Below are 19,272 nucleotides of genomic sequence, written 5' to 3' on the forward strand. Positions count from 1 at the left end.
AAATCGTTGGTCTAGAAATTCTAACTCACCGGATCTGAAAAACCTAACTCGTCGCTGCCCTTCGTCTTCTATAGAACGTCGCCGCCAAATCGATTTGGGTTTCCCTAATTCGCCAAATCAGTGGTCTGCGTTGGACTTCAGGTGCGAGGGAGAAATATGGAGATAGACGAAGGCTGAGAAAGATAGATAAAGACGAGGCTCGTCAGAGAGAGAGAGAGAGAGAGAGAGAGAGAGAGAGAGAGAGAGAGAGAGAGAGAGAGAGAGAGAGAGAGAGAGAGAGAGAGAGAGAGAGAGAGAGATGGGGTGGGGTGGGACCCCTTGTATATTAAATATTATATATTTATTTATTTATTTAAAAAAAAAATATTTGAAAACCTCATAAATGGTCCCTGTGTAATGAAATGACAAAAATGTCCCTGACTTAACGGTTAAATGGTAACGGAGTTAGCCAGAAGGACCAAATGTTAAAAGTTTTGAAACCACAAGGACCATCTGTGAGGTTTTTTGAACTTAAGGACTAAACTTGATATTTTTGAAAAATACAGGGACCATTTTTGAAGTTTTGTCAAAATATAAAGAAAATATATCTCACCCAATAAGTAAGTGCCACGTATATGATTTGACGTATGTTTTCACTTGTTTGACCTTTACCGGAAAAGGAAACCCGACGGCATACACGTGGAGAGATAGTGACTCGTATAAAACAGAAGACGTCGCGGATCTTCTCTGGGCACTTCTCAACCGCGACAGAGAGAAATTGTGCGTGGTTTTGGAGTGTGTTTATGTGTGTGAAAGAGAAAGGAGTAAGGAGAAATGGATTTGTTACCGGCGGAGGCGTCATCGGAGATTGTGAAGAAGCATAGATTTAGGTCACTGAAAATGGTAGACTTGAATTATGAAGAAGTTTTATCGGATGTTCCATACGGTGCGGACTACGGTAAACTCGACAATGGACTCCGTTACTATGTGCGATTGAATTCCAAGCCTAAAATGAGAGCAGCGCTGGCACTCGCCGTCAGAGTCGGGTAACACATTTATTATCAGCATGATAATAGCTTAATTTCACTTGCAATTTGTGTTTATTTTTTCTTATTCATCATCACGTTTTGAATTATTTAAACTGTTTTTTGTTGATTACTCTAGCGCCAAGCAGTTTTACTTTAGATTTGCAAGGGTTTTAGCATAATGTTGATGTATATTGATTTACTTGTTATCCGATAATATTTGGTTATGCATTTTCTGGAACAAATGTAACTGCATGATTCCCATTTAATCTTCCTGAAATGCTATGTGTTACGCCTTAATATCTACTTACTAATATTCATCTTTTTCCCTTGTCATCTGAAAGCTGTGCTTAATTTTTTATAGTTACTGCTAATGTTAGTGATTCATTTTAAGCCTTTTTGTTGGATTGTTCTGGTGAATGATTCAAGTTAAGGATTTAGCTAAGTATATAATTAGTATGCATTTGAACTCAATGTTGCTGGTTGTAGTTGAAATTGTAAATAATGTTTGATTATGTACTAGTTTTGCGCTTGAAATCTGATGTTGTGATACATTTCTGGCCAAATTATAGATGATATTTGATAACTTAATGCATTGGTTGGATAAGCAATTAGGATGACAGTTAGCAGACTAGTTGATTTGGTTGATGCACATTTGGATGCATTTAAAATGGTCAAAATCTGGAAGTTTACAGGGAATCAATAAGGAAAAGATTCAAGTCACTTATGACTTAAAAAGATTGTTCAAAACTATCTTACTTTCCTGTTGACGTGGTGTATATTTATGACCTGAAATTTTCAACAGTTTAGCACTTAAAATTCTTTATGTATATTATGTAATTATAAGAAATGTAATATTTTTTTTTTCGAAAATCAGGTTTATGTTTGACTTTATCTTGATGGGATGTCACCAGCAGTGCATAGTTCATTAGATATATATTATGTGTAGACACGCTCTTAGTTATTCTTACATTTATGAGATTACAGACACAGTAGTGAATTAGGGTTTGCTGGTTGGTTTGTCTAAAGTTTTCATAATTATATGTGCATGCCCTGTTTTTTTACTTCTTTTGGTGTTAAAGAGGCCATGAAACTTATCCTTTTAACGTGCAAGTCATGGGGTTGTGCTAGTTTCTAGTAGGTTCTTATTGTTATACTTCCATTCTAATACTTAAGAACCACGTGTTTCCTCTAACTACATCATAGATACCTCATACCTTTGCTTGTTTTATGTTGCAAGTTGGAGAACCTTAAATTTGGGGTAAAGTATATGCCCATATAGAAGCAAGTACTTTTAGTCAGAAATGAACATTAATGGTTGAAAATCTTAATACATGACAGTTCAGTTCTGGAAGAGGAAGAAGAGCGAGGAGTTGCTCACATAGTTGAGCATCTTGCTTTCAGTGCAACCAAGAAATACACAAATCATGACATTGTCAAATTTCTTGAAAGCATTGGAGCAGAGTTTGGTGCCTGTCAAAATGCAGTCACATCTTCTGATGAAACAGTTTATGAGCTGTTTGTTCCTATTGACAAACCTGAGCTATTATCTCAAGCCATTTCAGTCTTGGCAGAATTTAGTTCAGAGGTAAGAACAAATATACATGACATACATCTGCATCATCCTTCTTCCAGTTTTCCATATTTTTTATGTGTGCAGATTCGAGTATCAGCAGAGGATTTAGAAAAAGAAAGAGGTGCTGTAATGGAAGAGTACAGAGCAAACAGGAACGCCAATGGCAGAATGCAGGATGCACATTGGCTTTTGATGATGGAAGGTTCAAAGGTCTGTATCTGTCATAAATATTTCTTTTTATTTTTCATTGTCTCAAAAATATTTCTTTCTAAAATTTCAATTATTTTTATTCCAGTATGCAGAGCGTTTACCAATTGGATTAGAGAAGGTGATCCGGACAGTTTCTCCTGAAACTGTGAAACGATTTTACACAAAATGGTATCATCTCCAGAATATGGCTGTTATTGCTGTTGGAGACTTTTCTGATACAAAGGTTAGAAATTAGAATGATACAATTGCTTTCTAATTGTCTATCATAAGTGACAAACAAAAAGCTATATTTTAATCTCTTGTTTTTTCTTTCTTGTAGAGTGTTGTTGAATTGATAAAGACCCATTTTGGTGGTAAAGTGTTAGCTACCGATTACATGGAAATACCCAAATTTGTAGTTCCATCTCACGAGGAACCTCGTATTTCATGTTTTGTGGAATCTGAAGCTGCTGGGGTTAGTGTTCTACAATCTCCAATGTAATAAATAGTATAGAACTAATATCATATGTTTATTGGGGTTACATTCAACAAAACATATGAAATATAAAATTTTCTTTTTGTCACAGTCAGCAGTTATGATCAGCTGCAAGTCACAAGTGGATGAGCTGAAAACCGTAAAGGACTACCGGAATTTACTTGTGGAAGCCATGTTTTACCACGCGATGAATCAAAGATTCTTTAAAATGTCACGCAAGAAGGACCCACCTTACTTTTCATGCTCGGTTGCTGCAGATGTGGTTGTTCAACCAATTAAGGCGTATATAATGACTTCATCTTGTAAAGAGAAAGGCACTCTTTATGCCTTGGAATCCATGCTCACAGAGGTTTCATGACTTCATTTCCATCTTTATGTTGGAGTGTGAATGTGTGATTCAATATTGTTAACTAATATAAATTCTTTCAGATTGCTAGGGTTCGGATACATGGATTTTCTGAACGCGAAACCTCTGTTGCAAGAGCATCAATGATGTCCGAAATCGAATCTGCATATTTGGAGCGGGACCAAGTACAGTCAGCAAGTTTACGGGAGGAATTTTTGCATGTATTCCACTGATTCCCTTGTATCGTTATCTTTGTAGTTTAAGTTTTTTTATTTTCTAATTCTTGGTGTTTAACTTTTAGCATTTTCTTCGTGGCGAACCTGTTGTTGGAATTGAGTATGAAGCACAACTTCAGAAAACTATTTTGCCACGTAAGTTGTTAACTTCATTAATTTATAGATATGTTTTTGAATGTTACATACTAATGGTGGCTTTACTTTTTGATGTGGTAGATATCTCTGCATCCGAGGTATCAAAGTATTCTGAGAATTTTCGCACCACACATAGTTGTGTGATAAAGACAATCGAGCCTCGAGCTGCTGCAACAGTGGATGATCTAAAAAATATTGTTTTAAAAATAAATTCACTCGAGAAAGATGGAAACATTTCCCCTTGGGACGAAGAACACATCCCAGAAGAAATCGTTACTTTAAAACCAAACCCCGGGTAACTTTCCTCATCATGAAATGCAACTGATGACATCATTTCTGCAAATTGTATATTTACTAATCTCCCATTGGTAAATCTTTTTTTTTTTGGTCTATTATAGGAGTGTAGTTCAGGAGTCTGAATATTCAAATATTGGAGTCACTGAGCTGATTTTGTCAAATGGAATGCGTGTCTGCTATAAGCACACAGACTTCCTTGAAGACCAGGTTTGTTTTCATGCACTTAAAATTACTACTTGTAAAAACTTATTATGTGCATATTTGTCATGTGATTAAAATGCTGTGTTTGAACAGGTTTTGTTCACAGGATACGCCTACGGGGGTTTATCTGAACTTCCAGAAAGCGAATACTTTTCGTGTTCAATGAGTTCCACAATTGCTGGAGAAATTGGTATTTTTGGTTATAGGCCTTCAGTACTTCTAGACATGCTTGCTGGTAAAAGAGCTGAAATTGGTACAAAACTTGGTGCATATATGAGAACTTTCTTCGGTGACTGTTCGCCTACCGATTTGGAAACTGCCTTCCAGGTTTGTTCAACTAATCATTTGTACACATTTTTGGCTAAAATTCCTAATATCCTTTTCTTGATCCTATTTTTTAAATTCTATGTTTCTTGCTAGTTGGTCTATCAACTGTTTGCAACTGGGGTGGTACCAGGGGAAGAGGACATTAAGATTGTGATGCAAATGTCAGAAGAATCGGTCAATGCCCAAGAAAGAGACCCATATACTGTCTTTGCAAACCGTGTGAGGGAGATTAATTATGGGAACTCTTATTTTTTCAGGGTAAGATTTTTTTTTTTAAAAAAAAAAATATTTTGGTTTACTTATAGAGTCTAGTACATCTTACAATCTTTTTTTCAGCCAACAAGAATTAGTGATCTTCGAAAAGTTGACCCATTTAAAGCATGTGAATATTTCAACAAATGTTTCAAGGACCCGTCAACTTTCACTGTGGTGATTGTCGGGAATATTGATCCTGATATTGCAAGGCCATTGATACTACAATATTTGGTGAGTAGAATTGTGTTTTTTATATTTAAATTTAACTTAAAACTTTTGGAAATATGATTATGTGAAATGTGTTATGGAATTTTATTGCAGGGAGGAATCCCAAGACCATCTGAACCGATTTTAAAGTACAACCGTGATGACCTGAAAGGCTTGCCTTTTACTTTTCCCACAACCATAACTCGGTTTGTACATTTTTTTCCCTTTTCACTTTTAATAACAAAAAATAAGTAAATTTTATTTAATACATGGTGTTGTTTGTAGAGAAGTTGTTCGCAGCCCTATGGTGGAAGCACAGTGTTCTGTTCAGTTATGCTTCCCTGTTGAGTTAAAGAATGAAAAAATGGTATGCTGATGAGAAGCTTGTGACATTTCTTGATAGATGGAGGACTAATAAAGTAATAATTTGTTTCCATGATAGATGGAGGACGTTCACTTCATTGGGTTTTTGAGCAAACTATTGGAAGCCAAAATAATTCAGGTTCTCCGTTTCAAGCATGGACAGGTTTGTTTTTATGCTTCACGTGTAAACTTCATTGCCTAAATTCATTCATCACTTTAATTAAAACTCTAATGCTGTTTTCATACCAGATCTACTCAGCTGGTGTTTCTGTATTTCTTGGTGGCAATAAACCTTCGCGAGTTGGTAATGCTCGTGGAGATATTAGTGTTAACTTTTCTTGTGATCCAGATGTCGCTCTAGCACTGGTATGTGTTTTTACATCTTGATCCTTGAAAACAGTTGTGGATATTTTTCATTTATCATATGAAAAGTATATGACTTTCCTTTCAGGTTGATCTTGCTTTGGATGAGATATTACGTCTTCAAGAAGAAGGACCTTCAGACGCAGATATCTCTACAGTACTCGAGATTGAACAACGGGCCCACGAAAATGGACTACAGGTGATTAATATGAAAAAAACTCAAAAAGTGATATCTATGTTAAAAACAAGAGTCGATTACATTTTTGGTACCCTTGAGTGTAGCTGATTTTGTTTAGTCTAAAAACAAAACTAAAAAAAGTAAGAAATCTCAGGAGAATTATTGGTGGCTTGATCGGATATTGCACAGCTATCAATCTAGGATCTATTCAGGGGATGTTGGTACTTCATTTGCTGTAAGTGTTTGTGTTCACACAATCTTATCCATGTAACTTTTTTTTTTGAATAATAATTGGTGATTTTTTGATGCAGGTTCAAGATGAGAGTCGCATAGACGTTAGGAAAATCTTGACACCAGTGACAGCTCAGCAATCACTGCAAAAGACTTTACCTTTCCCTTGCAAAAAACAATACACTGTAGTAATTCTAATGCCTCAGGCTTCTCGTTTTGAAAGGCTAAAGTCCTTCATCACTGATGCAAAGGTCAGTTACAAAAGTCAAAACAATGACTCCTTACAAAACTTTTATGAGAAAGTAATGATTTTGTTGTGGGTGGGTGCAGGTTCAAGTTGGATTTGGTGGTATGGTAGTTTTGGGTTTCTGTATCTGGAGATATGCACGAAGATCTTCGGAATCATAGAGTCTGTGCTTGAGTAGTCATCAGGACCTAGAAATTTTGAATAGTAGATACAAGATACATCATGGTCTATGTGGGAGAGGCATTGTTGGTTAAAACTCAAACCAAAAATTGATTAGAATTCACTGATTACAATTGAAAAAGGAAAACAATGTTCGTGTGTATGAACCAAAGGCCGTATGTGGTTTGTGTGTGTGTTCAGACCAAACCAGGGAAAGAGGGAAGGAGAGTGAGATGGTGGAAGAACAATCTAAAACACGATAGCTACTAAATAGACAATAGATAATAAAAATAAAAGTACAAAAAGTAAAATAACATTAACACAATGAAAAAAAATGATATTTTCCGGTTCACTACAAGTTCATTTTGGAGATGATTTATAACATCTTCATTTGTGACCTTGAAAAATCATTGTCTTTTAACGATGCAAATACTCAGTCGTTTAAAAACTATCTAAAATACAACTTGTGCAAATCCAGTTATACAAGTTTCATTGTAGAAAAACATATTTCTATTGTTGTGGTTGCAACAGTTAAAACTAGTGTTATCTTTAATCATCCATAGATCAAAAGAAACAAATGATGTATCTTGGTTTGCACCTCACTCTAGCATTCTCAAATATACAATTCAAGTTAACAAGTCTTCCATCTTGTTGCATATGATTGAGTAGAGAAAAATCATGTAGAATATATATCATGTCTAGTTCTAAAATCCAAAGAATTGATATGATTGATCTTAGAATCTATCTCAACATCCCAAAAAACATTTGTTTTAGTTCTTTAATCGCCTTTGTAAATGTGGTTGGGTATGTGCGGGTTCATTGCCAATTATTAAAAATAATTGTTAAAATCATAAAAGACCATATATATTAGGTTTTGTCCTAACTAAGGGGGTGTTTGAGATTGTTTATTTTGAAGTGTTTATTGACTTATTGCAGTTTGACATTGATAATAAGAAGTTTTAAATGTTTAGATAAGAAAATTTTATAAACACTTATTGACTTAAATAAATAGTTTTTGAAAAGGTATTTCTTAATTACACATATAAGCACCATTCTAACTTGACAAGTTTGGTGCATAGTTTAATACTTGAAGGACTAATTCTAACAAATGTAAAACTAAAGGGATTTGTTGGTAGAGTTGAGGATTGGATGTTGCTTTGATGCTTGTACTTGGCATCTTGGAATGTGTACCATTGAGTTACGGATGACAACCGGAAGGATATATGTGTTTGTATACTTATACGCGTGTATCCCTCTGTATTTATAGGCTTATATAGTTCTCCCGCCTATTTTCTCACTCTCTCTCGGACCTCTCAAGGCTCTATTTGACAAATTAGATTAAAAACTCTGAAAAACTAGCTAGTAACTTATAAGTTACTTTATAAATTAATAGTCTTTGGTAAAAATTAGCTATAAGCTAGATAGTAAATGTAAATTTACATAAATAGATACTTGGCTATATAACTAAAAATTAACATAATATATAATTAAAGATATATTTGGAATATTTTTGAAAAAAATTCATAAGCTTCTCAAATCAAATTCTATTTCAAAGTAGCTTATCAAAAACTAAAGCTAGTTTATAAGTTATAATAAGTTATCTTTGATGATTAGGTTATTTTTATGTATGTGAGAGTGTGTCTTGTAGTGAGATTTTGATATAATTTTGTTCTTTTTAATGAAAAGAGTTTTTGGTTTAAACTTTTTTTACAATAACCTTTCAACTAGTCTTTTATAAGGGGCTAAGTATTGACTAAAGTCAATCATTATGGCTTATAACCGACCTTCCAACTCTCACTTTCGCCCTCTTCAAATTTGAGGACATGGACTTTCTCATATGTTTAAGTGAAAAGGGCTTTGATTTTTCTATATATTAGATGTTGGTATACAAGTAGACACCTTCAATTGAACTTATGTAATGTTTCAACGTAAAAAAATGATAATGTATTAATAGATTATATTTTGGTTGAAATCTTAGAAATTGTCATTGTATATGATCAATAGTTAACTATACATATAAAGTATATAGGGTTTTCATGCATGTCTTTATTCACGTTAGATATTTTATTTCCTTTTTGTTCTTCAAAATATTTTTTTTATTGCTCGCTATAGATTTCTCAATTTACAAGAATATAGGCGATATGAATTATCATAGGTGATGTGCTAAGCAACCTTATTCAGAATTGCTTCACAATCCCAAACTCATGGTGAACCTTATTTGAAACTCCTAAGATTTGAACTCAGATCACCTATGAGAAGGCGATTACCTAACCTTACCTAGTTGAGCCAACAAAAATATAAGACCTTCAAGTTAGTTATGATATATCCATATGATGCGACATCAAAATTCGGGCATCATGTCTTGTGTGTTGGATATGGATCGTGGATCGGAGATGAGCGTCGTTAGCATGTTCCCAATTGGATTCCTAACTACAATAAGTAACAAGACCGTTAGAGTTTCCCCATGGATTATGCCTCAGGAGCAAGCTCCGACGATCAAGTCAGATTGGTGTGTAAAGGGACATGGTTCCTCCTGGCCAGAGGGAACCATCTAGGTGTGATGGGTGTGAGTATAAGCATAACGAAGGGTGATGCTTTATAGTTCCAAATGATCAGAAGTTTCCCCTTCATGGAGGAGGAAACATTATATTTATAGGGGACAATTAGGTTAACTGGAATTAGGTCAGACCTTGGGCCAACCCACTTCAGGCCCAACTAGCTGGCAGCGGTGCCAGCAAGCTGTGCGGTCGGGAAGTGGTGTCATGCAGGAAATATTATAGCCAGGCAAGGTTGGCCATCACTGCTACTAAGCAGCCACATAGTCATGTTATTGGGCCATCATAATGGACCAATACCATCAAGTCCCCCAGTCCGATGTGATTGGTTTGCAGCTAATTGCATTGGACTGAGCAACAAATGTGCACCAACATTAATGGAACAACTGACCTTGCCCATAAGAAGTTGTAGTGTTATGTAGTAGATCCCGAGGTTGACTTAGATATGTGCAACGCAGGGTAGGGATGGCAAAAAAAAAACCAAACCCAAAGATTACAGGATGGGTCGGGTTGCTCTTATTGGGTAACGGGTTGTTATCAAGGATTATCGGGTTCGAGACAGGGAATGAGATATTTTCACCCCACCCATCCCGATATATATATATATATATATATGAAATTATATTTTTGCCCATTATGACTTTAACCTAGTAACGCTAAGAGCGTATCCAAATTCTCAGCTTTCCATTCTTCCGTTTGCAGTCGACATTCACAATTCACAATGGTTCTGTTTCGTCGACTCCACTTGTCGTATATACGCCTCAGAAGATTGATTCCCTTGTTCGCTACTTCGTTGATGATCTTATTGATTTCTACTCACCGACGCAACCTTGCCTTCACTCCGATGAAGCAAGGCAACGACGACTCATATAAGTTTCGATTTTTATGCCATTGTTTGAATAAGATGTATTTGTTGATTTCTTTTTTGAATTTGATTTCATAGTGTAACACCCCGCTTATTTATTAAATAAATAAATAAATTGATGAATGTATAGTAGCCCTAAAATCAATAATTATATATGCAGGGTATTGGTTTCGAGGAGTTAATCGGCATAATTTAGAAGTTGAGGGTTAAAAGTGTAAGTTTCGGACTCAGTTTATAATTATTTATGAATACGGGGGCTCCTTGGTGATTATTTGGATTTAATTTAAAAGGAAATGTGGTGGAAGGGTTGATTATGTCGTAATTAAGATATTGGGGGATGTTTGGTAAATTTTGTACCTAAGGTGTAAAGGATTTTAATGTTGAGGGTTTAAATGGTAATTATCAGATTTAATTCGAAGAAGATTTCCAAAGCCAGGGTAGAAAGCGTAAATATTGGATTACTTTCGAAATTATTTATGGAAGGGGGGGACCATAATTGTCATTATGAGGATGAGTTTGGATGGCGTCGGGTATATAACCCCATAAACCTAACCCTAGCGTAACATCTTCAGCCGCCACACCTCTCCACCTTATGCTTCCCCCTTTGTCTCCGGCACTGATGCCACCCTCACACCTCCCTACCGGTGCCGCTACCATCCCATCTCCAATCAACAAGCAACCACCGTGACCCCTAGATACCGTCGCTCCACCGCCGACATCGAAGATAAGAACCATTGTGCGTTCATTCCTTTGAAGACAGGGGTTGCTCCTGGTCGTTGGGGCAGTGGGCGTGTAAGGGAACACGACATGTTGCTGTTGCCGTCTGCCAATTGAGGTCGCGACCTGCCACGGTCGCATCTTCTCTCCGCCACCACCCTTCTTCGCTATTTCCCTTAGTTGGCGTTAGTGTCGCCGCTAGTCATTAATGCTGTCACTTCCGTTGACGACAAGATGCTTCAGGATCTCAAGCGACACTTATGTGTGTGTGTTACTTTGCTGTCACAGGAAACGAACTCGTAAAGACCGCCCTTCGCTGGGTGTTGCTGCCTGCCGCAGCCTTTAGCGTCTCCGGCGCCACTGTACGCCGCTAGGTGGGTAGCTGGGTCCTTTCTACCAACAAAATGTGTGTGGGTGTATTTCTGTCGAGTAGGTATTGCGTGTTGTCACACCCCCGAACCGGACGACGGAAACGTCTGAGGGCTCTTGCAACTTAAATTGAATACCATCACAATGGTTATACATGAATCATAACATCATTCATCACCATGCATTGAAATATTACAACTGATATTGTTTACATTCAGTACATTGTTTTAAACATTACAATTTTCATAACATAAATCGTTCGATAAATAATCTAAGCAAAACACCATGACATAACTTGATACTTATTCTTCGGCTTACCTGGTACCTGAGAATACAAGTTATTTTGGAAAACGTCAACATATGAAATGTTGGTGAGTTCATAAGTAATGTTATGGAAAAATGATTTTTGTGAAGTTTGAAAAAAAAAACCCAGAAAATCCGATATTTTCTGAAAAGAGTATTTGTTTATAAAAAGTGTGAAGATCCATAAATATGCTTGTCGATTTTGAAAACATGTACAATTGTTGAATTTTGTTTACATCACATAGGTGAAAATGTTGAACTTCCCGGGAAAACCCGATGTTTTCCCAATACGTAAATTACATGACTTGTTTATTGTTATACCGATACGACGATTGTTTTTGATTACCCAGGTGACATTGGATTAATTAAGGTTTGTGAGTTGTTACAATCACGCATTAATGAAAATGACTAGTTTATAACTACAAATTACGAACGATCCTTGAGGCGTCGTCCATACTACTCACATAATCCAACCACCCTGACTTCTCTTGTTTAACGTCACGAATCTGTTTACTCGAATTCTCATAAGTCGGTCAACCGAGGAGAAAGGAGGGTATGAAGCCCTCTTTATTTCCATAAGTTAATCAAGGCTATCGGGAATGCGAAAAGCACTTGGCCCAACTCGCATTTGACTTCTTGACCTCACTAGCAGTACTAATGGACCATCAGGGCCCAATAACACATTAGAGTTATTGAAGTCCTTTTACATGGAATTGGGTCATAGAAGGCCCATTAACAAGTAAGCGTATTCCCTTCGGGCCCAAAGATCATGTTATTGGGCTAGCAACGCCCAACAAGCACGATTTGAAACTTTCAAGCCCAAAGTTTGTTTATTGGCTCCTCATAGTTATCACGTGTTTATTGAAATACTTTGGTTTATTGATTTTTTTTCGTTTTGTTATTGATTCGAGACCGAATCAATTCGTTTTGTAACGATATTTGTTATTGAGAGTGTATCTGTTTTTACGTTTCGTCGGTAGTTCTTAGATCTTGTATTTTGTCTTAATAAATTAATTTGTTTAAAAGTAAGATTTTTACCTTTTCACAACCTTTCTTTTATAAAAGTAGCACTTTTAGTCCTTTATATAAAAGAATTTCATTTTAGTCCTTAAAACATTATTTTGACACTTTTGTATCATAAACTTGTTGAAAAGACATTTTTAACCCAATTTTGTTTTGTAAACAGCTTTAGTCCTTCCAGAATAATGTTTTCTCGGTTAAAACTTCCAATTTTGCAACTTTTATAGTTTTGGCCCAAAATAGAGAATTTTTACATTTTTTATCCTTTTTGAATTTGAAAAGCATTTTTGACCATTGGAATAGTTTTTATACACTTCAAATCCCCTATTTTATAGAAAATTTCATTTTCAGCCCCTCAAATTTAGAAATCTCGCAAATTTGAAGCTTATTGGACCGAAAAGCCCAAATTTAGCCCATTAAATCCAAATTTTACATTTTAAGCCCCTAAAAAATGTTGTTGTCCAGAAAAATTAACATTGAAACTATTTGGACCCTTTTGATCCTCCAGAATTTATAATTTGTCGGTTTGGACCCCAGATTTTGTATTTTTGACAATTTAAGCCCAAAAATGAGTTTTATGTTCAAGTATGTTCATCCTAACCATATAAACTATTTTTCTTGACTTGATTAGTGTAAAATAGTTTAAGTTATGTTTATTTCCTTCCCCATGCTTTAGATCTCGGTTTGTACACACTTTTTGGATAACATATTCATCACAAACACATGATATCACACACATACATGCATCAAATCAAACATAGCATACATTTACACATAGATCTACACATTTACTTGTATTCTCCCCCATAAAAACTTATAAAAACCGAAAAGAAGGGGGGTATGAAACTCACCTTGTGGTTTGGATTTGGTTTTGATGAAAGATTTGAGAGAAGATTTCGTCCCTAGCAACTTTTTGAGGAAGTTTTCGAACTTAGATGGTTCTAGGGAGTTAGATCATGAATTTGCATGAGTTAAGATGAGATGTTTGATACTAGATCATAAATCTAAATATAAACTTACCTTGAATGATGATTTTTGTGGAAAGTCTCTTTGAAAAGCTCTTGATTCTCGAAAATTTGATGAAGAAAAGTGAGGATGTTCTTTGAGAGAGTTTGTTTAAGAAAATTGGATGAAGTGTGTATGTTTGGGAGGCTCTCGGCCGAGAATCAAGAAGAAGAAGAGAGAGAGAGTTGAGGTGACTAACTTAGATGCATGTTGGTCCATGCATGGAGGTATGTGATGTATAAATGAGGTGGCAACCTCACAAGTCAACTCTTCCTTCTTTGGTTGGGCTTGGGCCGAGATTTGGAGGAAAGAGAAGAGAGTTTTGGGCCTTAAATGGTTAAGCCTAATTTTCGTGGTTATGTTGAGTGATTTTTGGTCCAAATAAATATAAATGTGATTTTTATGACCTATTAGGGCTAAATTAGGTTAATTATGGCCCAATATGGTTCATTCAAATAATTTATTTCATTATAGGCCTAATATGGCCCACAATATTGAAATAAATGGAAGTGGGTCCAATTAGAGCCCATTCAAGAGTTCTAAGCCCAAGATAGTCCAATTGGAAGCTTATTGGTCCATTGGTCCCAATAAGGAAATCCTAATCCAAAATGAACTTAAACAAGGATTTCTAAGGTTTCCAATTGTTTGTTAACTATTTGTAGTGCTTGTATGAAGTGTTTGATTGAAATTTTGTTGTCATAGAGTAAGCATCATACATGCTTTCATGTTTTTGATTCGTAATTGACATAAGTGTTGTAGTTACAAGGCACAAAAATTTCTAGTTGTGACATTATCCCACCGTTAGAGGGAATTTCGTCCCGAAACTCTTTTGAAAGCTAGATTTGAGAATGCTAGAATAGATGAGGGTACTTTTGCTTCATTTGGTCTTCGCGTTCCCACGTGAATTCTGGCCCACGCTTCGCGTTCCACCGTACTTTCACGATCGAGATGCGACTTTGCTTAGTACGCTTCACCTCCCTGTCCATGATTTCGACTGGTTCTTCAACGAACAGGAGATTCTCATTGATTTCAATTTCGTCAAGGGAATGACGAGAGTTTCATCGGATAGGCACTTCTTTAGATTGGAAACATGGAACACGGGGTGTAAACTGCTGAGCTCAGCGGGTAGCTGCAGTCTGTACGCCACTGGACCTATTCGGGCAAGGATCTCGAAAGGTCCAATGTATCGTGGGTTCAGTTTTCCCATTTTCCAAAATGAATGACCCCTTTCCAGGGTGAAACTTTTAATAGTACTCGATCCCCGACCTGAAATTCTAAGGGCTTTCGCCGTCTATCAGCGTAGCTCTTTTGTCGGTTGCGCGAGGCTTGTAGTCGAGCTCTGATTTGAACTATCTTTTCCGTGGTTTCACGTATGATCTCCAGTCCTGTTAACGTCTTGTCTGATGCTAGTTCCCTTGCTAGCTGGGTGTCGCCCACCTCAGCCCAACACAACGGTGACCTACACTTACGTCCATGTACCGCTTCGAAAGGAGCGACTTTGATGCTCGAATGGTAACTGTTGTTATACGAGAATTCAACTAAGGGTAAGTGGGTATCCCAGGACTTCCCAAAGTCTATCACACATGCACGAAGCATGTCTTCGAGCGTCTGGATGGTTCGTTCGCTTTGACCGTCCGTTTGTGGGTGATAAGCAGTGCTCATGTCGAGATGGGTTCCAAGTGCCTTCTGAAGTGATTGCCAAAAACGTGAAGTGAACCTACTATCTTTATCTGAGATGATAGATATTGGCACTCCGTGAAGCCTCACAATTTCTCGGATGTATATTCTTGTCAGTCTCTCCATCTTGTAGGATTCTTTTATTGGCAGGAAATGGGCGGATTTCGTCAGTCGGTCGACTATTACCCATATTGTGTCTAATCCATCTGACGTCTTGGGTAGCTTGGTCACAAAGTCCATAGAAATCCCTTCCCATTTCCACTCGGGGATTTCTGGTTGTTGTAATAACCCTGAGGGCTTCTGGTATTCCACTTTTACTTTGGCGCAAGTAAGGCATTTGCTGACATAAGTGGCAATTTTTGCCTTCATGTTAGGCCACCAATAATGTTGTTTAATATCCAAGTACATTTTGTCCGAACCTGGATGGATGGAGTATCGCGTCTTGTGAGCTTCATTCATGACTACCTCCCTAAATCCTCCAAATTCAGGGACCCAAGTACGGTTCATGAAATAGTATACTCCGTCCTCTTTCACCTCGAGATTCTTCTCCATTCCGCGTAATGCTTCGCTTGCTCTGTTTTCCGCCTTCATGGCATCTGACTGGGCTACCTTGATCTGAGTGGTTAAGTGAGATTGGATGGTTATTGAGAGAGTTTTCACGCGACGATCAGAGTACTCTTTCCGGCTCAAGGCATCAGCTACCACGTTGGCCTTGCCTGGGTGGTACTTGATTTCACACTCATAATCGTTTAATAGTTCAACCCATCTTCGTTGCCTCATATTCAGCTCTTTCTGATTCAAGATGTGCTGGAGACTCTTGTGGTCCGTGAAGATGGTGCACTTCGTACCATAGAGGTAATGCCTCCAAATCTTCAGAGCGAAGACCACTGCTCCCAATTCCAGATCATGGGTTGTATAATTCACTTCGTGTGTCTTTAGTTGGCAGGATGCGTAAGCTATCACTTTTCCACGCTACATGAGAACGCAACCTAAACCCTGATTTGACGCGTCGCAGTAGACCACAAAATCTTCTGTTCCCTCTGGTAGAGATAGTACCGGGGCACTGCAGAGTGCTTGTTTTAGAGTTCAGAATGCAACTTCTTGTTTGTCCGTCCATTTGAATGGTATGACCTTTTGTGTAAGTGAGGTAAGTGGCTTGGCGATCTTAGAGAAGTTCTGAATGAACCTCCTATAGCCTTCTAGGCCTAAGAATTGGCGAATTTTTGTGGGTGTCGTCGGAATTGCCCATTCTTCAACGGCTTTGACCTTAGAAGGATCCACATGTATTCCTCCCTGAATAACAACATGACCTAAAAAGTTCACGCTACGGAGCCAGAACTCACACTTGGAGAGTTTTATGTATAGCTTCTCCGTTCGCAGGGTTTCCAGGATTTGTCGGAGATGTTGGCCATGCTCTTCTTCGGTTCGGGAATAGACTAGAATGTCGTCAATGAAAACGATAACAAAGTTATCGAGGAATGGTTGAAAGATTTGGTTCATTAGGTCCATGAATGCGGCAGGGGCATTCGTTAGACCGAAGGGCATTACGACAAATTCATAATGTCCGTAACGAGTTCGGAAAGCGGTTTTAGGAATATCCTCTTCCCGGACCTTGAGTTGATGGTATTCGGATCGTAGATCTATCTTAGAGAAGTAACTAGCTCCTTGGAGCTGGTCAAATAGATCGTCGATTCGTGGGAGTGGATAGCGATTTTTGACAGTGAGCTTGTTTAGCTCCCTGTAATCGATGCACATCCTAAAAGATCCGTCCTTCTTTTTGACAAAGAGGACCGGAGCTCCCCATGGCGAGTAGCTGGGTCGGATGAATCCTTTGCCCAGGAGTTCGCTGAGTTGGCTGGACAATTCCTGCATCTCAACAGGAGCTAGTCGGTAAGGCGATTTAGCAAGGGGAGTTGCTCCTGGAACAAGATCAATTCGGAATTCAACTTATCTCTCTAGGGGTACTCCAGGAAGATCTTCAGGAAATACGTCTGGGAATTCACGCGCTACTGGAATGTCTTGAATGCTAACCTCTTCCTTGGTTTTATCCACTATATGATCCAGGAACGTCAAATCGTTCTTTCACAGATGCTTTTGTGCCTGGATGCACGAGATGAGGCGAAGGTTCGTGCTAGGTTTGTCTCCGTAAATAACTAGGGTTTCGTGATCGGGAAGGTGAAGGCGAACGGCCTTCTCGTGACACATAATTTCAGCATGGTGAGGGCTTAACCAATCCATGCCAATAATCACATCGAAACTCCTAATGGAAACAAACATTAAGTCTATTCGAAAGACGTGTTGATTTAGAGTTAGGGTACATCCGATGTAGATTTCCCCAGTGGATTCGGTTTTCCCATTGGCCATTTCCACCGTAAAGATTTCATTAAGCTTCTGGGGTTGTTGTTTTAACAATTCTTTAAACTTATTGCTCACAAAACTTCGCTCTGTTCCGGTATCAAATAGAATGCATGCATAAGTATGGTTTAGGAGGAACGTACCGGTAACAACAGCGGGATCCTGAATAGCTTCCCCCTGACCCATGGTCAGCACCCTTCCTGTTCCTCCATTTCCGGGATTGTTGTTGTTGGGGCAATTTCAACGGAAATGCCCAGTCCTTCCACATCCATAGCAGGTGTGGCTAGGTCTTGCATTGTTGCCGCCAGTGTTGGTGTTGTTGTTGTTGCGGTTATTGTTGTTGTTGTTTCCCTGTTGTTGGTTCTGAGGAGGGTAAGTCCTGCAATACCTTGTCGTGTGTCCCTTTCGATTGCAACTGGTGCACTACATCTCTCTGCATTCTCCATTGTGATGGAGACCGCACTTGTTGCAATTGGGAAGATTACCGGAATAAGGTCTAGGAGCACTTGGAGCAGCTGAGGCTGGAGCATGTGGTGTGGATGGAACTTGAGTGGTTGCAGCATTAACTGCCACTGTTTGCTGCTTCTTGGACGATTCGGAGCCTTGACGTCCCTTCCTCTTGTTGTTCTTCCCTTTCTTGCTATCATTTTCCTTCTTAACTTCAGTCTCCACTGGCTTCTCACCCTTCTTGTTGTTGTGGTCATACAGCTTCTTGGCCAATCTCTTGGCACTGTCGAAAGTTTCGGGATTTGCAGCTATCACGTTTCCTTGGATCGGGGAGGTTAGTCCCCATATGAATCGCTCGATCTTCTTACCCTCTGAGGTAATCATGCCATGGCATAGCAGAGACAGTTCACTGAACCTTGATATGTGTGCATCTATATCCGAGTTTCAGACGGTGAGGTTCCACAGCTCTTGTTCCATTTTCTGAATTTCACCTCGAGGGCAATACTCGACCATCAACATTTCTTTCATCTTTGTCAATGGCATGGAATTGGCTACGGGGAGTGTCATGGCTTCCACATGTCCGTTCCACCAAGTGAGCGCTTGGTCAAAGAAAGTGCATGCGGCAAACTTTACCTTCATCTCTTCAGGGCAATCGCGTATCTCGAATACCGATTCCACTTTCTCGATCCATCGTTTCAGGGTGATCATTCCTCCAGTGTCGTTAAAGGTTCGTGGTTTGGCGTTGGTGAAGTCTTTGTAGGAACATGTTTTGGTAGGTCCTTGATTCGTCCCGTTGTTCGAACTTCCGGCGCCTGGTCCGTTGACTCCTCCATTGTTCCCTTGGTGTATTTGGGCCATTGTCGCGGTGACCGCAGCCGACACCGCTGCCTGAAAAGCAACAGAGTTGAACTCGGGAGGGTTTGGCTCAGGGTTTTTGCGGGTGGGTCGTCGAGGCATCTTTCTGCCATGGAACAGAAAGATGTTGAGTATCTGTGCTTTTTGTGAGAGTGTGATCCTATAAGCTAGGTGTGAGGCACGAACTTAGGTACTTTCACAATTTGGCACACAATCATGGATATGTAACACATAGCAGATTACAACGTCAAAGTAAAACATATAAAATTTTTACTAATATTATCCGCATTTGAT

General features: G+C 38.4%; 1 protein-coding gene across 3 annotated transcripts; it reads left to right on the forward strand.

Moving 5' to 3' along the window:
- Positions 1-438: 438 nt before the first annotated feature.
- On the forward strand, positions 439-6,982 carry LOC111918370 (zinc protease PQQL-like). Of its 3 annotated transcripts, none has more exons than XM_023914041.3 (21): positions 439-1,025; positions 2,346-2,592; positions 2,665-2,790; positions 2,876-3,013; positions 3,110-3,244; positions 3,357-3,614; positions 3,695-3,832; positions 3,913-3,982; positions 4,064-4,277; positions 4,381-4,486; positions 4,574-4,807; positions 4,901-5,065; positions 5,144-5,293; positions 5,384-5,475; positions 5,555-5,636; positions 5,712-5,795; positions 5,882-5,998; positions 6,084-6,194; positions 6,328-6,408; positions 6,485-6,655; positions 6,735-6,982. In XM_023914041.3, the coding sequence occupies exons 1-21, from the start codon at positions 814-816 to the stop codon at positions 6,810-6,812; spliced, it is 3,009 nt and encodes a 1,002-aa protein (XP_023769809.1). In that variant the 5' UTR covers positions 439-813; the 3' UTR covers positions 6,813-6,982. The 3 variants fall into 3 exon arrangements, with proteins under 3 accessions (XP_023769809.1, XP_042752961.1, XP_042752962.1); XM_042897027.2 differs by having other exon boundaries at positions 885-1,025; positions 2,640-2,790; XM_042897028.2 differs by having other exon boundaries at positions 887-1,025; positions 2,351-2,592; positions 2,640-2,790.
- Positions 6,983-19,272: the final 12,290 nt, after the last annotated feature.

Source organism: Lactuca sativa, chromosome 8 (assembly GCF_002870075.4).
Source record: "Lactuca sativa cultivar Salinas chromosome 8, Lsat_Salinas_v11, whole genome shotgun sequence".
In the NCBI taxonomy this organism is placed as follows: domain Eukaryota; kingdom Viridiplantae; phylum Streptophyta; class Magnoliopsida; order Asterales; family Asteraceae; genus Lactuca; species Lactuca sativa.